This window comes from Osmerus eperlanus, chromosome 17, assembly GCF_963692335.1.
Source record: "Osmerus eperlanus chromosome 17, fOsmEpe2.1, whole genome shotgun sequence".
NCBI classification, from domain to species: domain Eukaryota; kingdom Metazoa; phylum Chordata; class Actinopteri; order Osmeriformes; family Osmeridae; genus Osmerus; species Osmerus eperlanus.
This window is the reverse complement of record NC_085034.1, coordinates 1780781-1806065: the sequence shown is the minus strand read 5'-3', so window position 1 is coordinate 1806065 and position 25285 is coordinate 1780781. Positions and strand designations below refer to the sequence as shown.

Sequence of the window (25285 nt, the reverse complement as noted above, 5' to 3'; positions counted from 1 at the left end):
GTGGTGAAAGAAAAATGTGAATCAGCCAAACTGTTTTGTTCCTGTGGATGATCAGACGTTTTGTTGTGCAGGGACATCATGGTCTAAATGGACCTCAGGGGACAAAGGTACAGAGAGACACGACCTCCAAACCACCCTGCAACTATTCACGTGTGCTCCACAGGAACACACAGACCTGCCTGTCTGATTGACAGATTATATTCCAGAATTCCGCCCCCCGCTGTGTCGTCGTAAAGTGTGTTTTGTGTGTCCTCTCTTTCTTCGAGGGTGAGGCGGGCGTCCAGGGCGTCCAAGGAGCAGTCGGGCCACGGGTAAGCATCGTCCTCCCCACTGTGACATCACATCCTCCCCACTGTGACATCACATCCTCCCCACTAGATCATGTGTGAGGATGTGATGTCACAGTACTGTCTGTGTGGGCTCTTCACCAGGCAGGGAGTCACAACATCACTTCAGATGATACGAGTTTTCCCGTTGTTCCTTGTCTTCCTTGAGGGTTTAGGCTGGTGGAGGTGCAGTTCTGTGGGGCGTGTGTGAAGCCCTCTGTGACACTGCGTGTCAAAAGGGGCCGTGCATATAAAATTTGATTGGGTTTCTGTGATGAAATGAACGACGAAGGATGATTTGTTTTCATCCGCAGGGGAAGAAAGGGTTGAAAGGGGAGCAGGGGAACAAGGTGAGACGCTCACTCTCCTTCTCCTTACGTTAAAACATGGCTGCTATCTAATTAAAATGTTTGCTGTTTTATCAGAGCGTTGATGGAGAAAATTAATTTCTCTCAGCCTGGGGTAAATTGCTGAGCTCTGATTGGCTTGAGAGTGTGATTGACTCTGGGCTTGTGTGTGTGTGTGTCTTCCCATCACTGTGTCTTTTTAAAACTGCACAGCCTCTTCACTGCCTCTCCCTCAATGCCTTGTCCTACCGTTTAACATACAAATAGTATATCGTTTTTCTACAGTCTCCCCTTCACTACATCAGGACTTGTGTTGCTTTGTCCCGTACAGGGTGACCGTGGAGATGGAGGGAGTGTAGGGCCTCAGGGACTGACGGTGAGTATCGTCTCCTTTGCCTTCTGGAAAAATCCATCCTGATACATTGAACAGCGTATATTCTACAGTATCAGGGACAGCTACATTCTGGCCTCGTGAACGTGTCTGAATACGTGCGCCAAGTGTTTTACGATGTTTCCTGTAGAAGCTCTGTGTGAGGATGGTTTGCTACGTCCCCTTACCTGAAGCTCCGACACAAACTGTCACTTCCTGGTCAGACGTTGGCTTTGACTGAGCTTTGACGCTCGCTGTGAAAGTTTGCTTTGTGACATCACACGGACAGTTCATCAAGTTCTTTCAACTCCCTGGGTTCTGAGCCGCACCCCTGCAAATCAGATCTGATCCACATGATCCGCAGAGGAGTGTGTGTGTGTGTGTGTGTGAATGTGTGCGCGTATGGGTGTGTGTGTGAATGCATGCGTGCATGTGTGCGTGTGTGTGTGTGTGCTTATGTGTGTGTACCTTAGGGAAATTAACCCCTCTGATTAGTGTGGGGTAGCCTGCCTGCTCCCACCATCCTGTCCAGCCATGGATTTAGCCCCTGGTTCTGCTTCACTCACTCCAATATTAAAAAAAGCCCTCTCTGATCTCTGGCTGATTAAAATAATTGAAAGAAATCCATACCACACTGTATGAGGAAGGTATATAAACAGGTCTTCAGCCGGTCACGATTCTCAGATCTCGGTTCCTTGTGAAGGATCTTCATTCGAAATGATTATGAAGTTTGCCCAGTGCTTTGGCTTGCTAATGGTCCATCTGAGATGCATCGAAGACTTTATACTCAGAGCAGTTTGTGTAAACCTACATGGCGAATAAACCGAATTCTGATTCTGTTTGATGAAGAAGGGGAGAAGTATGTCAAATAAGGCTCAAAGTTCTTACTTCTAGAGGTCATACTGGCTTAATAATTCACTTCATAATTAACTACGTTTCACACACACACACATATTTAAGTACCAATAATAACCTATTCTGCATATTTGTGACACAGTAAGTGTGTCTACAGTAGTCATGTTTCATGAGACTGTGTGTGATAACTCTGATGTCCTCTCAGGGCCTGGGCGGAGCGACGGGACCTAAGGGTGATGAAGTGAGTGCTACTGTGAGGTTGTTACAAAACTGACAGTGTGTGTGTGTGTGTGTGTGTGTTGGTGTGTATGTATATATGTGTGTGTGTTTTGTAGTATGTGTGTACTGTAGTGTGTGTGTCTGTGTGTTTAACTATTTGTCTTGTCACAGGGACAAAGAGGCCTGCCTGGCGATCCAGCAAAAGGGGTAAATCATGAATCATCTAAAGTGGTCTGATGAAGTACTGAACATGTCTGTATGCATCCACACACACTGATACTGTATACAACAAGCAATACCACACAGTACATGACTTCCTGTTTCCTTCTCAGATTCTTGGTCCAACAGGGAAAAAGGGAACCAGAGTGAGTATTTTTTTCATCTCAATGATTATTTGTTCTGCGATTTCCCTTCCTTCAGTGTGTTGTCATTCGAGCGCTGATCGAGGCGGATCCTCTTCCCAGCCGCCTCTCAAGACCTCAACACCTCTGAGGCTCTCACACTGGGTGCTTTTAGCGTTTAATCCTTGTGTTGCAGACCTTAGCCTGCGAGTCTGTTTGCGAGTCGTACTGTAAGTCCTGTTGATTGGCGGTATCCCCCAACAACATGGGGCCTCGTCCCTCAGGGTCCCTGTCAGCAAACGCTCAGTTGTGATTTCCAATCCAGATCCCTTCTCACCAGACCGTCCTCGGGGTGTTATTAAAGTTGGTGACAAACAAGGTTTTGATTATCTGCGAGCTGTCTGAGAAAACTCTAGATTGGTTCGATGCTCCTTGCTAATCTCTGCGGGACACTTCTGAGCTCCTGTTGATTGGACAGACACATCTAGTTCTGTGCATCGATTGGCCCTTCTGACAGGAAGCGTTGTGTTTTCCAGGGAGATGTTGGGCCGGTGGGACCTGCTGGACTTCAAGGGATAAAAGGCCTTCAAGGACTGAAGGGAGAAAAGGTAAACACTGGTTGACATGGATGAATGGATGGATGAAAGGGTGGATGGATGGGTGAATGGATGGTTATTGAGCATGCTAACATTGACTTGTATAAACCGTTTTTTTTTTATTAAAATAAAACCAGTATTTTAAATCACTGGATTGACTGAAGAGACCTTGTCTGTTTCACTGTCTGCCGGGTGTGTGTAGGGCAGTCCAGGGTTCGGGATTCCTGGACAACAGGGACCCAAGGGAGAGAACGGCGAAAGGGTGAGCGAACGGGGGTTTCCTAAACAGGGAATCAGGTGGCTGAGCGGTTAGAGAATCGGGCTTGTAATCAGAAGTTTGCTGGTTTGATTCCCGGCCTTGTCAAATGACGTTGTGTCCTTGGGAAAGGCACTTCACCCTACTTGCCTCGGGGGAATGTCCCTGTACTTACTGTAAGTCGCTCTGGATAAGAGCGTCTGCTAAATGACTAAATGTTAATCGTTAAAATCTTTTGCAGTGGTACTCCATCAATAATTTCTCAGAGACTTTCCAGATTACATATTTGTTTTTAAACGCCATACATTTTTCAAATAAATATTGGTTACGTCCAGGAAATGATTCATGTTGTTCATTTGTACTTTGTTGTGTTCTATTTGTTAACCCAACAAGCTTTCCTTCCTCTTAGGGAAATGTCGGTTTGTCAGGTAAACCAGGGCCCAAGGTAAGAACCAATCATCTCTTGTGTATGTGTCTTCTGTGTCGAATTTGAAACAGTTGTTCATTAAGGCAAAACGGCAAACAAACCGTGGATCTCCAAGTGACTGACGAAAATCAGTTTTAAAACCCTGGGTGTGTTCTTGTTTGCAGGGACAGGATGGCTCTGGAGGTGTCAAAGGGGCGGTTGGTTTCCCAGGAAATCCTGGAGCACCAGGACTTAGAGGTAAAGATGTAAGTAAATCCAGAGAGGTTGTTACAAAACTGACAGTGTGTGTGTGTGTGTGTGTGTCTGTATGCGTGTTCAGTGTATGTATTAGGATTGGTACATGCGTATATTGGGGCCTGGTACAGGTGTGGTGACAGCTCTTGTGTTCCACAGGGTCTACCTGGCTTGAAAGGAGATTCGGGGGCGAGGGTGAGTTCTCTTTTCCGTTAGACTTTCGTCGCTATGACGACCACACGGGTCACCTCTTCTTCATGTGTTTCTCAGGGAGACCAGGGTACTGCTGGGGAGCCGGGTGACCGAGGGATCAGGGTAAGATCTCATCTGCTCCGACTGTACCTGGCTACGCAGGAGAGGGAAGCAGACTGTTTTATATTCTTTTTCTTCTCTGTTTGTAGGGCCCGCTGGGGTTACCCGGGCGACCCGGAGACCCAGGACAAAAGGGGGACTCTGGGAAAATCGGTTTGCCGGTGAGCGTGGTATACTAGATTTGGATCGGACTCAAATCTGTACCGTTTGATATGCTACTCGATAAACTCTTGGTTGTGAGCTTTTCAACATGAACGAGAGAGACTTGTTGCGGCTCTGTTGTTTGAGGTGCTCAGATGAAACCGTTTCTTTGTTTCAGGGTGTTGAAGGCGTGAAGGGAGACAGAGGGGAGCCCGTAGGTTTGACGCTCGTGATAAAACACTAAACGCAATTATCATTCAGCCTGACGCCCGACTGCCTCACAGCGACACGGGCTGCCGTGCACCGCTGACTTCACCTTTTGTTTCGCCGCTCGAAAATCAAAAACTCTAAATTCTCTCGCCTTTTCTAATTTGATGTTCGGTTTTGATATGTACATGAATGAAGTCTCGCTTTAGCGGTCGTGCCGCCCGTGGGTTGCTGTGGTGGTGAGAGGCAGAGCTCTGTTGAGTCCAGTCTGTCTGATTGGCCTCCATCTTGTCGTGTCTTGTTTCCATGGTCACGCCGGTCCTCAGGGGAAGCCGGGCGCTCCGGGAGGGTACCCAGTAAGTAGCTGTCCCAGCATGCACCACTTTGCGTCAATTCAGCCATCTTTGACAAAACTAACCACTAAGGAGTTTGATCTGTTTCCAGTGGCGCTTGGGACGATAATGTCATGACAACTGGAAGACTTGAGATGCATTTGCATCGAATGCAAATGATGCATTTCATGATCAGTTTGATTCGTTTTTATCCTGTCTCATTTGATGTTTTTGTTCCTCCAGTTGACTTCAGACAACAATGTCCTGACAAGGGTGATCAAGGTGCAGAGACTGGCGTGGCATTTTTTAAAAAGATTCTACTTCAGAATTTTTTTTTCACGTGTGCGATACTGTAGATGCATAAACACCTTAAACTGTTTTGTACTGTATTGCAGTCTACTGTCTTCAACTGTACTTTAAATGTAACCGTTGTGGTGTTTTGTGTGTGTGGTCAGGGGGAACCAGGAGACACCGGTCCGAGAGGAGAGACAGGTGTTCAAGGACCAAGAGTGAGTGTCACCCCTAGAGGTTAAGGGTCAGAGGTCATATGCATGTTTCTTTGTTTTGACCTGCCAAGGGACTACAAATGCAAATGATCTTAAAGCTAATCTAAACAATCCGGTACGGATCAGATGACGCCATTTATGTTTTAAACTGTACATGGTTCCTTATCAGTCAAACTAAAATGTATCTAATAAAGACAGGGGTGTGTAGTAATCAGAAGGTGTGTATTCATCTCTCCACAGGGTCCAGAAGGGACGCCAGGACTCCCTGGGAAATCTGCGGTGGGTCTTCCTCTCACTTCCTCTTCTTCTTCCTCTTCCTCTCACAGTGTTGGCTTGTTGTTTCCCAGGATGCAATCTAGTATACACTGTACCATACTGTACAGTACTGCATGTGGTGGTCATGTGACTGCTCTGCCTTCTCAGGGAGGTTCTGGGATCGGCAGAGATGGTCTGGATGGGTTGCCGGGACAACCTGGAAGCAAGGTTGGAACACTCCCTCTTTGACTCTTCCATCACCTAAAAACACAGCAGGGATGTTTCCAGGTGTTCTCCTGCTTGTTATCGTAGACCTGGTTGGAACGGTAGAACTGGATATGAGCTGTTAGACGTGGTGACAGGGCGCTGACCCGCATGTTCCTTGTGTTGGCAGGGCGAGCAGGGACAGAGAGGAGAGCAAGGACGGGTGAGTGGACGTTCTCCTGCGTGACGCAGTTAACCTGCCCAGGCGTTCTCCTGCGTCTGCCGGCAGCTTCACCCCCTCCAGCTTCCTCTACACTCTAGTGCACCTCATCAAACCAAACAGGCCGTTGATGAATGGCCGCGATCAGTTGATTAGCTGGAATCGGTTGTGCGTGATCGGCCGTTTAGCCCGAACAAAAGAGCGTCCAGTGGGACGCCCAGCAGGATGATGATGCACATCAGTGATTCGTGAGCCTCACTGACGCATCTCACAGCGCAGTGCTGTGTTTTGATTATGCTGTATGCTACACGCATTCAAACAGATCCTGTGGGCTCTTTATTTACATGGGATTTCTGAAGGAAGCTCTGTGAACCCAACCCTTAAGAATGCAATAAATGAAAACTAAGAATAGAAAAATAGGGACTTGCTACAAACATGGCTGTGAAACCAAAACAAGTCCCAGTTCAGCAGTTCATCATTACAGATTTTTTATAAAGCCATGTTTTTTTTTTTTATAATGCATGGGCAGTTTTAGTACAGGGTATTAAACAGCATGCTGATTTGTACGCTATGCCCAGAGAGCTCTTTGACAAAGTGAGTGTGTGTTTGCGCTCTCGTTTCACTACCCTCATACTAAGAATGGGGGCGTATGCATTAGTGTTCGGGTTAGAATCACATTACGGCTTGGGGAATAGAGACATTTACATTGTCATTTAGCAGACGCTCTTATCCAGAGCGACTTACAGTAAGTACAGGGACATTCCCCCCAAGGCAAGTAGGGTGAAGTGCCTTGCACAAGGACACAACGTCATTTGGCACATCCGGGAATCGAACCAACAACATTCTGATTAATAGCCCGACTCCCTAACCGCTCAGCCATCTGACCCCCCGCGACAACATGGTTTTGATTGGGAGTGAATTGTTGGTCCTCACTAGGATAGTAAAACCAACCTCTGTGTGTGTGTGTGTGTGTGTGTGACCAGACTGGAGAGAAGGGCGATCAAGGCAGGATTGGTATAGCGGGCATGCCTGGTCTACCAGGGACTCCTGTGAGTATGATGCAACCAATCACAATAGATGGTGTAGAAGTGAGAAGCAGGTGACATGTTTGTCCTCTCTTGCAGGGAAGATCTGGCATTGATGGGAAGAGAGGACAGGCAGGAAAGGATGTAAGGTTATATGATGAAAACTGCTGTATTTTAAAGCAGAATTTGCTAAGGCCTGAAAGTGATTTCTCTTTCTAATCCACATTCTTAATATGTATATATTCTTTTCTTGTTACAGGGAGACCGAGGGCTCAGAGGCGATGACGGGAAAAAAGTATGTTTTTCCACTCACACTATATCCTGTAGCTCCTTTATATAATAATATCATGAAGAATACACATGTAAAGTGACCGTGTTCGATCCTTAGGGGGATAAGGGAGAAGCAGGGACTGATGTAAGTCGAAAACTCATGAATTTCCATAATTACAAACAGTGATACTGGTGGCATGGTAAACATGTGTTCTCCTCAGGGGAACGATGGTGTCAAGGGAGAACCGGGCCTCCCTGGGACACAAGTTCTAGTCACACAGGAGGTGAGACTAGAACTGCATCATATTAATACTATACTGATTTTACTATGTTGTTGTTTTTGCACTATGTTGTTCTTTGTACTCTTGTTTGTAGTTTGCATTATCTCTGCGCTGCTGTAATCCTGCGAATTTCCCCATTGTGGGACTAATAAATGATTATTTTATCTTATCTCTGTGCAGTGGTGCAGGGATGTTGAAGTTTATGGTTTGGTTGATAATGTCTGTGTGTGACTCTCCTCCGACCTATCTCCCTAGGGTGCCTCTCTGGATGATGTCAGACAGGCGTTACCCATGCCGATGGGCCCCCCAGGGGCTACGGTCAGTTAAAACAATCTTCAAACTCAATCAAGGTTGTCAATCTCCGCACATCGCATGCTTCAGACGGCATCGTCTGCCAAGGAAGACACACGAGACACAGCGTGGCGTGATCTCGATACGTTCTTCACACATTAGTTTGTCTTCGTTTAGTACATGTGGGCTTGGGGTGTAAAGTGTTGTGTGAACGAGCTTGATGTCCTGCATTCTGAATGCATGTTTCCTGTCTTCTCCTGTGTTTGTGAATAGGGGCCACCAGGGATGAAGGTAAGAGGAGGACGTTCTGAGAAGCTTTGGGGTTTAGGTTGGATTTTGGGGTGTTGATAGTTGTAAAGGTTGTTGTGACATGTGACTAAAATGGTACAGTGTTAGAAACACATTGCAGAGTTTAAGGAATTTATCGTGAGTGTATGTTGATATATATTTTGTTTTGCAGGGAGACAAAGGAGAGAGGGGTTTAAAAGGAGAGAAGGTAATGTACAGAGATGGGAAGTAACAAAGTACAAATACTAAAGTAACTCTACTTTAGTACATTTTTCTGGGTCAGTACTTCTTCACAATGTGTTTTTCGGACAACTTTGGACAACGAAAAACAAACTTTTTTGAAAAGAAGATTTTTTTTTTGTTGAAAAGTTGGAAAAAATATTTTTGAAATTCTTGATTGTTGTTTCACAGGGGGATGCTGGACTTCCAGGCAAAGCACACGAGATGGAGGTATTTGTATTTATATTACAAACATATTTACCCAAATTTGCACACACTGTCAAACCCCATTTGTGGAAAACTTCTTTTGTATCATTTACTGATACATTTCCCCAGGACATTGAAGTAATGTTTGAAACCTACGGCATAAGGGTGAGCCTTTTTCAATCTTTCATTCAAATGCAGGAGTGTCGGTTTGTTTTCCAATGTGGGTGGGACAGCTTTTTTAAATAACTGAGGACTGCATTAATGATTGAAACAAGTTTCCTCTCAAGCAACACTGTCTCATAAAGACTCAATTTCCCAGCTGCCCCTGCTGAAGGCCCTGATTGACAGGCTGCTTCAGGACGGCATGGAGGAACTCCTGCAGGACCTGAGCACCTCCAGGAGGACCCTGGGAGAGAAGGAAAGACACGGTTCCAACATCATCTCTGAGTACACAGTAAGACACATTTACATTTTGTCATTTAGCAGACACTCTTATCCAGAGCGACTTACAGTAAGTACAGGGACATTCCCCCCGAAGCAAGTAGGGTGAAGTGCCTTGCCCAAGAACACAACGTAATTTTTCACAGCCAGGACTCGAACCGGCAACCTTTTGATTGGTAGCACGATTCCCTAACCGCTCAGCCATCCGACACGCATGGATCCTTGCTTCTGGGCCGCTCAGAAAAGTTGAAAACAAACCCTCAGCATTTCCAAATCGTTTCGAGCGCTGCCTCTGATTGATATGATTTCATGAAAAGATGACGGTTTTATCCTATAGACTGCAGTCTTTTTTCTTTATCTGTTTCTTACCTGTCGTTGTGAAGAGCCTGACGGATGGTTGTTGTGAATTTGAACAGAGCCCAGTCAAGTACGAGATCTCCAACGAGCCGCTGACTGAGATGGACACCATTGATGTGGAGGTGGACTCAGAAGTAAACACTCAGTTCCCAGAACCACCTTCTTCAGTAAGCTCCCAAGCCCCCACTCATCACAACACAGTATCGCTATAAATATAACATCGATTGTATAAAAGTTCCTACTGTCAAACTCATCATCAAACTGTCCCAGCAAAGCCCTAGAAAGTCCAAAAGCGTCCAAAGCTTCACAAAATAACTAGACATTTTCATCTGTATTTGCAGCATAATCTTTCAATGATCGTTGAATATTTATTTTGTGAAGGCTCTAATAAATGAAACAGTGGAGAGTCCCACATTCTGGGGGATCACCTCTATACATGGGGAACAGGACCCTGAAGGAATCACAACCAGATCCAATCAAGACCTGGAAGGGATCAGGACCAGATCCAATCAGGACCTAGAAGGGATCAGGACCAGATCCAATCAGGACCTGGAAGGGATCAGGACCAGATCCAATCAGGACCTAGAAGGGATCAGGACCAGATCCAATCAAGACCTGGAAGGGATCCGGTCTAGACCCAGTCAGGATCTGGAAAGGATCCGGTCCAGACCCAATGGGACTGACACCATGGAGGACTTCAGCACAGATCCCTCTCTAAAGGCTACTCTGACCATGACGAATGCTACCTTCCAACACACCTCATCTGAAACGGTACAGTGTTTTCTCCCTTTCCCTGCTGAGTTATCTAATATAGTCGATGTCAGTTGTCTGATTAGTGGAATCCCAAACGTTTCTTTGTATGCATTTGATGTATGGGTGTGTGTGTGTGTCAGAGGGTCTCAGGGCTCCCTGAGGAAGCAGTAGAGACGGTTTTCCTCAGTCAAGAGGACTCCATGAGCAGGAACTCCGGAGAGAAGAGGAGAAACAGGGAGCGTGGAAAGGTGACGCTGCGACAGTGATTCCAGAACTCTGCCAGAACTCTAACTCCACCTTCATTCAGGGGATAAACTAACACCACGTTGATAAAATTCACGTATAAAAGTCCTTTCACACGTACTGTTCCCCCTAAATCTTAAAACATTTGTGACTAAATAGGACTAAATAGATGCTTAAACCACAAAGTCAAACAGTGACAACTGAAGAATCAAAGCAATGTTCTGTTTAATGACTAAACTTCAAAACAAATCCAAAAGGTCGATATGGAACAGTGTTGACAGACATGTTCTACAAAAAAAAACTTGACAACTTGTAACTCTGACGTTCTTAACCAGGGCAAGGGACATAAAGGACGTCACAAAAGACAAAGACAACGGCCGGTAAACTCCTGAACGTGAAGCCTTCACCCTCCACTGCACACTGACGCTGTCTAGCTATGAACCCTGTCTGTTCCTTAACAAGCACCCTGTGACTGAGTTAGCAGTCTCTTTCCCCTAACCTCCCCTAACCTCAGGTGCCTAAACATCACTAATGGACTGATTTTACGTACAGTCTCTACAAATGCTGTATTTAATCTAAATTGAACCTGAACTAATTGGAGTATTTTTCGCTTTTAACAAACCCTGTGTGTAAATATTATTTGGTGTTACATATCATGATTTTTGCAAGACTAAAAGCATGCCCCTTTTCTTAATGATTGTGTCAATTTTGTCATAAATGGTTCCACATTTGTGTGTCATTACAACTCTCGCTGGACTTCTGCTGTTGCCAGTAGTATTAATACTTCTCTCATGACTCACTGATTGCATTGCATTGTATCTCTTGATTAAGACAAGTAATCAGGAAGGGGATGAGGAAGAGGGGGAGGAAGATTACGATGGCGGGGAATACGGCTATGAATATGAGGTGAGTGGTTGTCAAGGAAGAAGATAGACTTGGCACAATGTGTCCTTAACTACAACCCTCTAATTAAGAGAGTCACACTTTACAATCCCTCCAAGACCACTTCCTTCTTCAGTTAAGGTCACGATTGGTTATACATGAGTACCCAGAATGCTCGGGCACCCACGTAAACGTCGAAACTTTGGCAGGTTCCTAATTACATGTTATTCTTCTGAAGCGTGTGTCTGACCTGCCAGGGGCTTTAGCAAGGTCCCTAGAGACAGGAAGTGATGTCGATCTTCTCCCACACAACATGATGGGAGAGTAAATGGTGTCGTATGGGTGATTAATATCACACCCACACGCAAAATGGGTAAATTAATGATTAAAAAATAATGATTGTGCACTGCACTATTAAGAGATGAACCACATTTAGGTGGGTGTCCAAAACTTGTACTTAAAAGTATTTAGTGAGCTAGAATGACATACTCCCTCTGTGACATCCAAAACACTTGGACAGTTGATGTGGCTGACAGTTGATCTCGCTTTTCTGAAACAGGACGAGTTGTTCACCGACGAGCCCTTCCTTTCAGAAGAGGAGAGAGGGAATGAACAGGTACCCTTACTTACTGTCAAGTTTATTCAGAGTCAAATAGTGCACTTCCAATTTCAACTCACGTAAATTCGTGTTAAATTATGTATCCACTGTTTAATTCAGTTGAGGATCACTTGGTTATAGATTTTCCTCCCATCTTGCAGTTTGTAGTCGCCACAGAAAGTTCATCACATTTAATGAGCAAAGAGGTGAGCACATTCAGTTGCGAGTTCCACCTCGGGCATATCACTCAAACTCAAAAAACTTAAATTACATTTACTTGGAATGTAACTAGAATAGTGAAACTGGCCAGGAATGACAGCAAAACAATAGCCTTTCTGTACTGACAAACCAAAAAAAGACTGTTTTGACCCTGCCCCCTTTGTCCATATTCAATCAAGATAAAGAGATTACATGTAAGATTAAAACTGGAGATGGTTGCTTTCTTTGGAGATGCAAGTGTTCTGTCATGTTAGATTAAGACTTGTGTTTTCCTCTCCAGGAGGAGATGGTCTCCACGGCTACAGCAGAGGAGACGGTCTCCACGGCTACAGCAGGGCAGACACCAGATGGAGCAGGAGAGGTACAGTAACTACACCCTAACTACACCCTAACTACACCCTAACTACACCCTAACTACACCCTAACTACACCCTAACTACACCCTAACTACACCCTAACTACACCCTAACTACACCCTAACTACACCCTAACTACACTCTAACTACACCCTAACTACACCCTAACTACACTCTAACTACACCCTAACTACACCCTAACTACACCCTAACTACACCTTTGGCGTGTTGAAAGACATCCTGATGATGAATCCTGTCCTACATGTTTCTCATCCATCATGTCCTTCAAACGCAGGAGACCTTCCCAACCCTCACTCCTCCTCCAATCACAACGGAAGAAGCGGAGAAGGTAAGACTGTGCTAGATTCCACTCCGTCGAGCCTCTGTCCAAGCGGTGTGTTTCATCACTAACCACGTCCTCTCCCACACCTGTCCGGGAATCAATCGCTCTGTTCCGTCGGAGTGTGTTGTAGTTGCATGGACGCGACTTGCAAGAGCCTGAAGGAAATGAGTCATTGGTATTCACAAAACATTCATGAATGTCTTCTCCAATTTATGTATTTCCTGTTAATACCAAATGACAAATTATTTTCTTGATCTTGGCACCTTAAGACCCTTTTCTAACATGAAATCTTGTCTTTACTAACATTTGTGAAAATTTCACCAGTGCAAAAGAGTACCACCATGTACAACTTAAAGAAACATATAGAGACTCAAATACTTGGAAAAAAACGTTCACAAACCGTAGTTAGAAAAGGATACTCATAGTTTTCAGTCAACTTGCGATGGACAACAGCATGCACTGAGCATGTTCTCTAAACTCTGCTTGAATGGGAATGTAAAACTTTCAACCAAACTTATCACTCTTTATGAATGATACAACATTTGAAGAAAGGTATCCCAAAAATATACAAGTTTTTAATATTTTCTCTTTTTTATTTTGACTTTTTTTCCTGACACAGGCCATTTCCTAAATCCTGACTTTTTGTGACTATTGAGCTGTAATCATATGTAAGCAAATGAATGTTGCTTGGAAAGTATGTATAAACTGTGAAGTGTATCGCTGGTGATGAGCTGCTTGTCCCGAACTTGACCAGAGTAACATGAGGAGGAAGTCTTTTCCGTCGCGCAATGATGATGTCAGTCGCCCAGGTCAACGCCCATGACAGGAATCATGCCTTATACCAGGTGTCTATTAGCATGTGGTTTAGTGGGTAATTTCTTCAAGAGAAATTTAACATTAAAGTAACATTTGAACATAACACATCAAGTCCAAATGTTATGCACATTCGAAATTCCAACCATTGGATGTTCATTTAATTGTAGCTTTACTTTGCATAATCTTATTTATTTATTACAGACCAAACTTTCTTTCCCCCCAGCCTCACTAGTTCTCATTAAGGTATACTTATTATTTTTCGCCTAACTCATTTTCCTGATATTAGTTTATATCTGCAGAACTCAATCCATCATCCAAAACATATTTATTAAAAACTTGGGAAAAGATTGTATTTTGTTTATTTTCTCCTTCAGGAAAACTGAGTGTATAAGCGCTGTTACCATTATTCAAAATAGAAAACTACATTAATGTCCTCCTCTTTTACCTTATTTTCACTGGTGAAATTTTCATGCTAGGAAATCTTCCTTTTGTATTTAACCTGCGTGTGCATGTCAAGTCAGTAAACATGTTCAAATGTCTCCCTGAACAAGTCTACGAGTCTTTCTTGAAATCTACTGTCATAATCATATACGTCCCATTACATTAAATGTGGTTTTATTTGCACTTTTGGCAACACTTGACACAAAGGTTACATTAACTACCAGACAACAACACTGTAGTTACCTACACACACATAGAAACTATATGAGCTACAGGAACTACGTAGCTCTACCGGAGTGAAGTGTAATGTTAACTAACTACATTCAACTTCATTGCACTTCAGATCATCATGTACTCAATGGGCTTTCCAGGGCTAAGTGGATGTTAACATTAATCTTGAGGCACAGACACACTTACGTACAAGGTTTCTGAAAGACCCACATGTTTGTGATTGGTCTAAATCAGCAGGTGCCTCTATCCAAAGTAAGGGTAAGGAAGGAAGCACGAAGGCCTGGTTACACGGTAAGTGCAATGGCTGTTAATGATCTTAAAGGCTGTCTTATTAAACTGTAGAGTTCATGCAACATCATTGGAAAATACAGGTATCCTAAATGGTTTGTGGTGTTTCCAGGCATACATGCCAGGACCCCAAGGAGGAAGAAACCGATTCAAGGATGCACGAAACGTAAATTGATTTACTCATCGATTATTTAAATAATATAAATCATTTACACCTTTTCTTTCGTCAGATCAGTATGTTATGCCCTAGTGAACGCTGGGATCAGAATTGGAATAGTTTCACTATGAAGTAAAACATTTATAAATGTAAACTTTTTTTAATTTTGTCTTTAAAAGTCACAATCTGGAGCAAGAGGCCAGGAGATGCTGAATGTAGGTGCAGTTCCTTATTAGATACAGTGTTAATCCTATCACCTTATAGGAGGAATGTTAAACTTCTTCCAAACATGATTTATTTATATCATCATATGTGGTTACAGAGAAATAAACAGGAAAACAGCAACCCGGAATCTCACACTGACACCTCTCCAGAGAGAGAGAGGAGGAGAGGGGAGGCGAGGGAGAGAGAACGGGAGAGGGGGAAGGGGGAAGAGAGGGAAGAGAGGGAGAGGAAGAGAGGGGAGGAGAGTGTGAGAGGACGGGAGAGGGTGAGGGGGGGAGAGATGCGTACAGAGGCAGGGGATGAGAGAGAAGGACCTGAAACAACCCCAGAGAGGGAGAGGCCGTGGCAGAGGGAGGCAGACGAGGAGATCTGGGAGACGAGGGAGGAGAGGGAGGAGAGGGAGGAGAGTGACGTGGTGGAGAAGGAAAGAGCCGGAACAGAGCACGAAGGAGAGCAGGACCCTGACGCAGAGTTTGAGGAAGAGGAGGAGAGAAGCGGAGACTACGATTGGGAGGGAGAGGAAGATGTGGACAGAGAGACAGACAGGATGGAGATGGAGAGAGAAAGGGAGAGGGTGGAGATGGAGAGAGAGAGGATGGAGCTGGAGAAAGAGAGGGATGAAGAGCTGGAGTTGGAAAGAGAGAAAATTGAGAAGGAGAAAATGGAGAGAGAGAAAATTGAGAGAGAGATCATGGAGAGGGAGAAAGAGCTGGAAACAGACAGGGTAGAGACAGAGGGTCCGGGAGAAAGAGATCTGGATAGAGAGAGAGAGGAGTGGGAAAGAGAAAGGGAAGAGATGGAAAGACAGAGAGGAGGAGAGGAGGGATATGATGGGGAAGCAAGGGGAACAAGATACCCTGGTCCAGAATATTTCCATCTAAAGGTATGTAACCTACAGTTCAAAACCACCCCATAAAACATGACATATATTTTGTTTTACATCTGATACATAGAAACTACGTTCTTACGTTCTACTGTTCCTATTCTGTCCCTGTTTTTGAAGGGTGCCCCAGGGGAAAATGGACTTCCTGGACCAAAGGTGAAAACCGTAATGTTAATGATCCTAAACAACACAGTCAATCTTGATAAAAGCTCTTTTATCAAGAACTGAAGATGATCAAACCATGGAGACTGCCCCAGCAAACCTGTTTGCATTATAATCAGATCCTTTAAATTGACATTTTAATGTGACAGTTGAAATACTCCTGATATCAGTTAAATGAAAGGTTAATGACTGCTTTGTTGGATCGGTCTTAACACACGTGTTTCCATAGCCAGCGTTTCCTAGGAGATATAATGTCACAACATCAGATATATCACTACTGCTCCCGCCTACTCACATCTGCCACCCAATGACGTCACACCCCTCCTGTCAATCAAATAGCTTCGCTCGGATAGAACCCTGCCCTTTGATGTCGCCAGAGTTCTATTTTGGATTTCTGATTCGCCGTGACGGCTAGATTAGCACACACAATTCCCAGTTAGCTAGGCACACTGATATGAAAGTTATCCTTGGAAACAATGTGTTCTTTTTTATCCCAAGCTGTTTAACAGACGCTGCTGCTTTGGTGAAAAAAAATTGATGAGCTGTAGATAGGGCCTCGCGGCAACTGTCTAACGCCCATTACTCTGTGTTTATTCAGGGTGAAATTGGCGAGAGGGGTCAAAAGGTATGTTTGTATAATTCAAATGCACATGAACTCAATCAACAATCAGTGAAATATATACTGAGAAGTGGCTTTTTGGACCATTCAGGTTTGTCTTGTATTAGGAGTGCAGTATCTGTGTGTTTGTGACTGTTGTGTTTGTGGGGTCAGGGAGAGCCAGGACTGGGCCACAGAGGCCCAGAAGGTCAGGCTGGACCACCAGGACAGAAGGTAGACCTCATCCTGTCTGCCTGCCTGCCTGCCTACCTACCTGCCTGCCTGCCTGCCTGTCTGTCTGTCTGCCGGCCTGTCGGTCTGTCTGTCTGTCTGTCTGCCAGCCTGTCGGTCTGTCGGTCTGTCTGCCTGCCAGCCTGTCGGTCTGTCTGTCTGTCTGTCTGCCAGCCTGTCAGTCTGTCTGTCTGCCAGCCTGTCGGTCTGTCTGTCTGCCAGCCTGTCGGTCTGTCTGCCTGTCTGCCTGTCTACCTGCCTGCCTGTCTGCCTGTCTACCTGCCTGCCTGCCTGCCTGCCTGTCTGTCTGTCTGCCAGCCTGTCGGTCTGTCTGTCTGCCTGCCAGCCTGTCGGTCTGTCTGTCTGTCTGTCTGTCTGCCAGCCTGTCGGTCTGTCTGTCTGTCTGCCAGCCTGTCTGTCTGTCTGTCTGTCTGTCTGTCTGTGTGTCTGCCAGCCTGTCGGTCTGTCTGTCTGTCTGTCTACCTGTTTGTCTATTTGTCTGTCTCTCTCATATCTTTCTCATTCTCCACAACTCTCAGTTTTTCTCTATCACTATCAATTGAATTGAAAACGCAGTTAGTGAGCATGAAAACAGAGTCTAAATAATTAATCCCCCCCCAACCCATCACTCTCTCTCTCTCTCAGGGCGAGCCAGGTGAACCAGGCCCCCCTGGGGCTCAAGGTATTCAGGGTATCAGCGGTAACCCAGGGACGCCAGGTTCTCAGGGCCCGCGAGGCCAGCCAGGTGACCCAGGAGAGCCGGGGAGAGAGGTATAGAGCAACAGCGCCTCTTCTCTATCGAATAGAACGACGACTAGAACAGCTACTTCATTCTTCGTCCGCATAACCGGTCATGAACGTGTCTCCTCTGCAGGGAGACAGAGGAAGGCGGGGGAAGAACGGCTCGCCTGGGACCCTCGGAGGACCCGGAGCACCTGGAGCACTGGTACGGTGTTGAGAAACAGGAACCTTAGCTTAGCCTTGCACTGTGTTACATAGGGTGACACCAGACGTCCTCTTTTACCCGGACATGTCCTCTTTTTGAGACCTAAAAAATGTGTCCGGCAGGGATTCCAAAATTGTCCAGGATTTTGCCTCGTCGGATATTATGATAACTATTAGGCCCTTACAAGTTTTGGAAAAGGTATCTCCCTTACGTTCCACCTTCTTGAGCGAGCTCTGACTGTAGAGAGAACTGTCAATGTGATCAGATAGTATCAGCACCCCCCCCTTTTTTTCACAAACTCAAATCTGGTCACCCTATGTTACAGAAAGATGGAAGCATCAGCTATAGCCTTATACTGTGTATAGTTGATAATGTTAGCCTAGCGTAGTCTTACACTGTGTAAAGTTGGTAACGTTAGCCTAGCGTAGTCTTACACTGTGTAAAGTTGGTAACGTTAGCCTAGCGTAGTTTTACACTGTGTAAAGTTGGTAACGTTAGCCTAGCGTAGTCTTACACTGTGTAAAGTTGGTAACGTTAGCCTAGCGTAGCCTTACACTGTGTAAAGTTGGTAACGTTAGCCTAGCGTAGCCTTCCTAACACTGTGTTGACTTGAGTAACGTGTGTCATGATGGATGTTTCCTGGGCTCACAGGGCCCGTCTGGCCTTCCGGGGACGAAGGGAGAGAAGGTGAGGTAGCCTAAGACCGATGCTATGCTAAGACCTACATGGAAACTTCTGCTGTACTTCTATACGCACTATTTTTACGTTGCTCTGGATAAAATGTTAAAACGTAAATGTATTTTTCCAGGGTGACAACGTCCCAGGAGAACCTGGTGACAGAGGCATTGCCGGGATCCCAGGTCGAAGGGTGAGATGTTGATTCCCTGAAACACTACCACAGAGAAGAATCTGCCCTTTATCATATTAATTATATTTTCTTTTATAATATATATAGTAGATATAGTAATGTTTATTTATGATCTGTGCTGCTGCAGGGTGAAAAGGGCACCACAGGAGTTAAAGGAGCATTTGGACACGCAGTAAGTCACGGACATGAATCTTGAGATACAAAATTATTTTATTCGTAAATGATATATACCTATTAGTATCAGTACACGGATTTAATGACTAAGAAAAATTAGCTTTTCATTATATCAACCTTTCTCTCCTAGGGTCCAAAGGGCTTTGCTGGCAGTAAAGGGGAAAAGGTACTTCAGAGTCGGACTCCCTAAAATCTTTAACATGAAACATATATATTTAAATAACAAATACAGTTGGTGATCCACAGAAAAATATTTTCAGTCTGCTTTGGTTCCTGAAGATTATTATTTATTTTGTTTTGTTTTTTAACTCAAGGAGATTCTTTTTGTTGGTTTGCTTTGACAAGACTGATGTTTGAGGCCTCAGTCAAAGTGTCAGCAAGTCTATCTCCCTTCGCCTCATATTGAAGGGTCCAGACAGTTATCACTTCTGTTACCTCAAACTTTCCTTGGAACATTTTGTCTTTCAACCTTTTCCACCAAGCTCAGCTACGGTCAGTCAGGTTTAGGTAGAAACTGGATCTGGAAAACTATAAATCACAAACACGAGATGTTTGAGAGAGGTGTGAACAGTATCTCAGTGTCTTTATAACATATTTTTTTATTAAGATTCTCCCCCAAAATGCCTCTCTTCACAGGGTGACATAGGTCTGCCAGGAATCACAGGCGAAAGGGTAGGATATACGAACAACATCTTCTTAACTCGCAGGTATAAATAATCCCAGCATGTTTGATGTGAAGGCTGACTGTTTCATGGCTCCTTACAGGGCAGCCCTCTCCAGATCCAAGGGCCTCGCGGGTACAAGGGGGGCAAAGGAGAAGGGGTGAGCTCACGGAGAGAGCTGGGGCTCGGGACGCAGGCCGCTACGAGAGCGACGCAGGGTGTGAGCACGGGAAATATGTTTTGATCGATTCGTCTCTGTTTTTAGGGAGTTCGAGGATCTCCGGGTTTCGACGGTGATAAAGGAGAAAAGGGCGAGGATGGACCCCCTGGGTTGAAGGTTCTGGATTTGTTAGTTTTCTAACATTGCACTGTTAAACTGCCAGCACAAATACAGAAGACGAAAAATCAGAAAATATGAACATGTTTATCAATATTCATGTCAAAGATCTGGGTGCCTAAGACATTTGCACAGTACTGTGAATCTACTCACAGTTACGTCAACATTAACACACACACTCCCACATTATACCCGCAGTGCCAATATTTAGTTTCACTGTGATGTGACATTACCTCAGGGCCTCAAAGGAGACGCAGGAACCAAAGGAGGCGTCGGGCCCTTCGGAGCCAGAGGTCCAGTCGGCCAGAAGGTCAGCACCAGTCTTCACTGGACCGTCTACAGTATTTAACAGCTTCCAAAGCAGCAATAACTACTTAGAAATATGCTTTGTAGCTATTGTTTTCTGTTTTACATGTATGAACAGGAAGTGGTACTACGATGTTGTGTTTTGGTTGTGTTTGTGTTGCCAGGGAGATACCGGGGAGCCTGGAGCCAATGGCGTCGTGGTGAGTCATTCTCTCCTAAATCACCTTTCTTACACCTAATAAAGTTTTGTCCATAAGATGTCTTGCAACAGCTGTGGTCATTCATTGGCTCATTGTCGTCGCAGGGTCGCAATGGCAACAACGGATTGGATGGAGAGAAAGGGGACACAGGAGACGAAGGACAGCAAGGCCAGAAAGGAGACCAGGCGAGGATATAAACAGGCTCTGAGATAGCGTCCAGAATAGATGCTCATGTTTATTATCAGATAAGAAATATCTATTTTTGTACTTTCCTGTGCAGGGCGACATGGGCGAGCCAGGGTTACCGGGAGACACTGGGGAGAAAGGAGAGAAGGTGAGGATGTATGAAAATAGACGGGAGCTCGTTACAGGGATTATCGTCAAACGATAATTGGAGAAGTATTTCTGTAATGCCTGTCTGTAAACTCTGTTGTTGAGCTTGGCTGCTCGTGTGTCTGGACAGGGCTTCCGTGGTCTCCCTGGACGCATGGGCAGTCTGGGGTTGGAAGGAGACAAGGTGAGTCATTATGTAGAACTTTCTGGCACGCAGGAAAAGTCAGTTATCCTATGAGCTTGTTCTGAACGCTGTTGTGTTGTTCTCACCAAGGGGGATATGGGCTTTCCTGGCACCCCAGGAAACCCAGGTCTCAATGGACTGACTGGCCGGAAGGTGAGTTCCATGCTGGCACACACATGAGCACACTTCCTGTACGTAGAAACGTCCTTTAAATGTCCTTGTTGACAGGGTGACAAAGGAGATGGAGGCCTAAATGGCGTGGAGGGTTCCCCAGGGGTGAGAGGAGAAAAGGTTGGTCAACACTAGCTGTCAAACTATGTTCTTACACACGGTTTATTCTGTTTGGAAACATGAATGGTGTCACAGCATTAAAACCTTACGTGTCCAGCTCAAGTTTGGTTGTGATCAAACGTTTCTGTTGGTTCCCATAATGCAGTGTGTCTTGTCCTGTAGGGGGCCACAGGTTTCGCTGGGTTCCCAGGGTTCAAGGGGTCTTCAGGGGCCACAGGGATGGATGGAGAGCAGGGCCATCCAGGGCCAGCAGGGCCCAGGGGCTCCCCAGGACACAAGGTGGGACACAGGGGTGTATCAGGGTGTCGTGTCGGACATGTGGACAGGACATGTGGACAGGACATGTGGACAGGACATGTGGACAGGACATGTGGACAGGACATGTGGACAGGCACACACTGAGATGTAAAAGGATGTTGTGTCAAACGTGGGCAAGCACAAAACTAACCGATCACCCTCTATTATAAACACACACACACAACCTAGTGTACATTTTCCTAGTGTACAAATCTTCAACAGCTATATTTGTGTCCAGAAACCTGACTCACTTAAGGAAAACTGGGGACGGTGACAAACTGGAGAATGAAGCGAGCTTGATTACAGACAACACATCTGTCTGTGGTGTGTGACAGTGAGAAGGGTTCCTATGTATACAAACCCTTGCTGCTGCTGCTCCTAATTAACTCACAGAGAGACTAGGCTATTTCTGCCTATGGGGGGAAACTAAACAAAGTTTCAAACTGAATCGCATGCAAATGCCTCCTTTCAGCAACAATTAGCAGCCTCTTGATGTTGATTGGTCAGATCTTTAACAAGGTCTTTCCAAGGGGACAGTTAATTGGGGTCCGTTTTTGATGCGTTGTCTGTTTAGAATCTGTAGTGGATACAAGTACGAGCCTAATTATGAGTCAAAGTTATACCTATCTACAGAGGACAGCAGTGACCTAATCCTGTCCATTTCGTGCAAATAAATGAACAGACTGAGGTCTGTGTATGTCCGTGTGTGTACGAGCACAGGCCTGCGTGCTATTTCACGTGTGTGTTTCAATGGAAGTTAAATTGTCTAATTGTCTTCCTCGGGGAGAGAGGGGCGGGCGAGGGACATTGTACATGTGTGTCTTCAAACACAACGTGACTCGTCTAATGTCTTTCCCTCAGGGAGAGAGGGGCAGGCGAGGTAGAGGGAAACCGTGCCAGAGGGGTCTTTCTGGCACCGCTGGACTGAAGGGGGATAAGGTAAGGCAGCCTGAGACACAGCTGAACCAGCCACGCAACTCCAGCCAATCAGACCTAACTCCAGCCAATCAGACCTAACTCCAGCCAATCAGACCTAACTCCAGCCAATCAGACCTAACTCTAGTCAGTCAAACCTAACTCTAGTCAGTCAGACCTAACTCTAGTCAGTCAGACCTAACTCCAGCCAATCAGACCTAACTCTAGTCAGTCAGACCTAACTCTAGTCAGTCAGACCTAACTCTAGTCAGTCAGACCTAACTCCAGCCAATCAGACCTAACTCTAGTCAGTCAGACCTAACTCTAGTCAGTCAGACCTAACTCTAGTCAGTCAGACCTAACTCCAGCCAATCAGACCTAACTCCAGCCAATCAGACCTAACTCTAGTCAGTCAGACCTAACTCTAGTCAGTCAGACCTAACTCTAGTCAGTCAGACCTAACTCTAGTCAGGCAGACACCTCTGTGTCCACTCCCCCCTGCGTATCTTGAGTAGTCTTTGCCATAAATAATTGATGAACCGAGAGACTGGAGATGCACGCACGATAGAAACGTTTGTTGTCTCTGCAGGGGAAGTTTGGACCAGACGGAGCCAAGGGAGACAAGGGAGAACCAGGCCTGTCGGTAAGTAGGAACCTGCATCCTGCATCCTCCCTCAGGGACTCCCATGTAGACTGAAGCTAAGCAAACAGGGACCGTGTACAGATTGAGGCTTGACCTGAGGGCGTCGTGAGGACGACTGCCCCTAACTGTGACGCTGTTCTGGTCTTCTTCTACCTTGAGGTTGAGAAGATGAAGGAACTGGTCACACAGGAGGTGGTGGAGAAGTGTGGTGAGTATGGGAGGCTGTGTGTGTGTGTGTGTGTGTGTGTGTGAAGGCATGTGGGCATGCACGTGCCTGCGTTTATAGAACCTTCTCATGTGTACATACATGCATGCCCTCATACAAAGATGAGATACATGATTGGTGGGCGCATGAGTTTAAGCATGAGTGTTTATGTGCGTACACTACGTTTAAGCATGAGTGTTTATGTGCGTACACTACGTTTAAGCATGTGTGTTTATGTGCGTACACTACTTTTAAGCATGTGTGTTCTGTCAGTGTGTTTGTGTGTGTGTTCTAGAACTCCCACTGCTGTAGCAAGGCACCCCCTGCGGGGTTCCATCTGGTGTGTTCTGGTGTGTTCTCTAAGCACCGAGACTGTGACATTGGAGTCATTCACAAGCACGAGACCAGCCTCAATGATCGTGCACCAGCACTACGCCCGACGCAATTCAGAATTAACACAGCAGTTATTATTGATTTAGGAGACCCGCCTAAAAACGTGTTAGATCCCTTTCTTATAACAACACGAGGACAACTTTACTACGAAGATTTATTATGCTCGGTTTAAAACCTGTTTCTATCTACCGTTTCATCTAGACATTTAAATCTGTGTGTGTGCGTGTGTGTGTGTTACAGGGACAGACTACCAGCGGATGGTTAAGTCCACAGGCCCTGCTACTGCGAGCTTGCTGGCTGGAGATGGAAGAGAGCTGGGGGACGTATCATCCCTCACTCGCAGCCGGCCCGAGCAAGAAAGGGGGAAGGAGAGAGAGGAGAGAATACTTGAAGAAGGAGTGTTGGGTTCCACACCCAGCTCTCCTCCACACATCCCTTCACAGGTGGATGGGACCCCACCCCAGGACAACCTCCCTGGTAACACCACCCATCGCTGCTGTCACCACAACATCGCAAACAAAAGAGGTACAGGACTGTGCAACAGTCTTTGGCACAAATGGAATGAAATGCTTTAAGAAATAATAAAATGTAAAAGACAAAACAAAAATGTTTTCAACATTGCACTTTTATACTGCCCTAACCCTAACCTATAAATACAGAACACAAATTTACATTTAAGACAATGTTCACGTAAAAAATGTGCCTAAGACTTTTGCACAGTCCTGTAGATTCAGACCATGCTCTGCTATCTGCAGGATCCAGGGTCAACCAGAATAATGCATCTATTATGAGAAACTTCTTGATTTTGTGCTTTGTATTTCCTGCATTCATATGTGAAATATAATGAACTCAACAATGACAGAGTACCGTTTCAGTCCGTGTTTCATGACACAGCAGATTCTCCAGGAACAAAAGGTTGAGGACAAATATAAGAAACGTACAGAAATAGAGAGAACGATGTCAGTGAAATGTTTCACAGTTCATTATCTCGTGAAGCCCCCAGGCAACGCTAACTTTTGCTGTCGATTCATATTTGTTATTCCACAATCAATAAATTATTTCCGCATGCGGAAATAATCAAAAACGGTCTTTTAACATCGCCATGGTCAAAGTCACAATGTGATTTACATATTCACAATGTTCAAAACAGCAACATCTGAAGTGTAACTTGATAGCTGAGCTACCGGTGTGTGACAAGTAAAACATGATAATTTACTCAAGTTCACGCACACTCAGACACACGTTACATTACACATTGATATGCTGAGCATACAAACAGACAGACCCCAGATAGGGACAAAGCCTGGATCTTTCCCTTCCTTGTTAGCAATACTTAGGGTTTTCCCTCAGAGTTCCTCTATGACAGCATGAGCTGGAGAGCCTGTTCGCTAAACACTCCAGCTTAATCTTAACATCCTAAGTGGAGTGAGTGCAGAAGTGAGTCCCTTTTGCCTCCGGCTGCTAGACTCTGACCTGGACGGGGGTGTGGAGAGGGCTCGGAGGCGCAGGAGAAGAGTTGAGAGAACGACAGGTGAACGACAAACGGATGAAGAGATTGGCATCTTTCACTCTCTTTTC

General features: G+C 45.3%; 1 protein-coding gene across 1 annotated transcript in view; it reads left to right on the top strand.

Annotated features, from left to right (window-relative positions):
• col7a1l (collagen type VII alpha 1-like) overlaps window positions 1-25285 on the top strand; it is a 52946-nt gene that overhangs the window by 26245 nt on the left and 1416 nt on the right. The window contains exons 40-100 of the mRNA XM_062482789.1: window positions 72-107; window positions 267-311; window positions 641-676; window positions 1005-1049; window positions 2104-2139; window positions 2289-2324; window positions 2450-2482; window positions 2995-3066; window positions 3257-3316; window positions 3720-3755; window positions 3902-3982; window positions 4131-4166; window positions 4242-4286; window positions 4373-4444; window positions 4603-4638; window positions 4958-4987; window positions 5207-5245; window positions 5419-5472; window positions 5710-5748; window positions 5893-5952; window positions 6119-6151; window positions 7132-7197; window positions 7273-7317; window positions 7433-7468; window positions 7562-7588; window positions 7665-7727; window positions 7980-8042; window positions 8289-8306; window positions 8476-8511; window positions 8715-8753; window positions 8859-8894; window positions 9049-9183; window positions 9587-9694; window positions 9909-10298; window positions 10421-10466; window positions 15409-15962; window positions 16083-16118; window positions 16723-16749; window positions 16897-16956; window positions 17599-17724; window positions 17828-17899; window positions 18551-18586; window positions 18708-18767; window positions 18895-18939; window positions 19072-19107; window positions 19578-19613; window positions 19707-19763; window positions 19869-19940; window positions 20179-20250; window positions 20411-20446; window positions 20551-20631; window positions 20727-20780; window positions 20910-20963; window positions 21054-21116; window positions 21192-21254; window positions 21417-21533; window positions 22413-22490; window positions 23056-23109; window positions 23269-23317; window positions 23948-24184; window positions 25173-25238. Coding sequence (XP_062338773.1) covers window positions 72-107; window positions 267-311; window positions 641-676; window positions 1005-1049; window positions 2104-2139; window positions 2289-2324; window positions 2450-2482; window positions 2995-3066; window positions 3257-3316; window positions 3720-3755; window positions 3902-3982; window positions 4131-4166; window positions 4242-4286; window positions 4373-4444; window positions 4603-4638; window positions 4958-4987; window positions 5207-5245; window positions 5419-5472; window positions 5710-5748; window positions 5893-5952; window positions 6119-6151; window positions 7132-7197; window positions 7273-7317; window positions 7433-7468; window positions 7562-7588; window positions 7665-7727; window positions 7980-8042; window positions 8289-8306; window positions 8476-8511; window positions 8715-8753; window positions 8859-8894; window positions 9049-9183; window positions 9587-9694; window positions 9909-10298; window positions 10421-10466; window positions 15409-15962; window positions 16083-16118; window positions 16723-16749; window positions 16897-16956; window positions 17599-17724; window positions 17828-17899; window positions 18551-18586; window positions 18708-18767; window positions 18895-18939; window positions 19072-19107; window positions 19578-19613; window positions 19707-19763; window positions 19869-19940; window positions 20179-20250; window positions 20411-20446; window positions 20551-20631; window positions 20727-20780; window positions 20910-20963; window positions 21054-21116; window positions 21192-21254; window positions 21417-21533; window positions 22413-22490; window positions 23056-23109; window positions 23269-23317; window positions 23948-24184; window positions 25173-25238 — 4309 coding nt within the window. The remainder of the gene's footprint in view (window positions 1-71; window positions 108-266; window positions 312-640; window positions 677-1004; window positions 1050-2103; window positions 2140-2288; window positions 2325-2449; window positions 2483-2994; window positions 3067-3256; window positions 3317-3719; window positions 3756-3901; window positions 3983-4130; window positions 4167-4241; window positions 4287-4372; window positions 4445-4602; window positions 4639-4957; window positions 4988-5206; window positions 5246-5418; window positions 5473-5709; window positions 5749-5892; window positions 5953-6118; window positions 6152-7131; window positions 7198-7272; window positions 7318-7432; window positions 7469-7561; window positions 7589-7664; window positions 7728-7979; window positions 8043-8288; window positions 8307-8475; window positions 8512-8714; window positions 8754-8858; window positions 8895-9048; window positions 9184-9586; window positions 9695-9908; window positions 10299-10420; window positions 10467-15408; window positions 15963-16082; window positions 16119-16722; window positions 16750-16896; window positions 16957-17598; window positions 17725-17827; window positions 17900-18550; window positions 18587-18707; window positions 18768-18894; window positions 18940-19071; window positions 19108-19577; window positions 19614-19706; window positions 19764-19868; window positions 19941-20178; window positions 20251-20410; window positions 20447-20550; window positions 20632-20726; window positions 20781-20909; window positions 20964-21053; window positions 21117-21191; window positions 21255-21416; window positions 21534-22412; window positions 22491-23055; window positions 23110-23268; window positions 23318-23947; window positions 24185-25172; window positions 25239-25285) is intronic.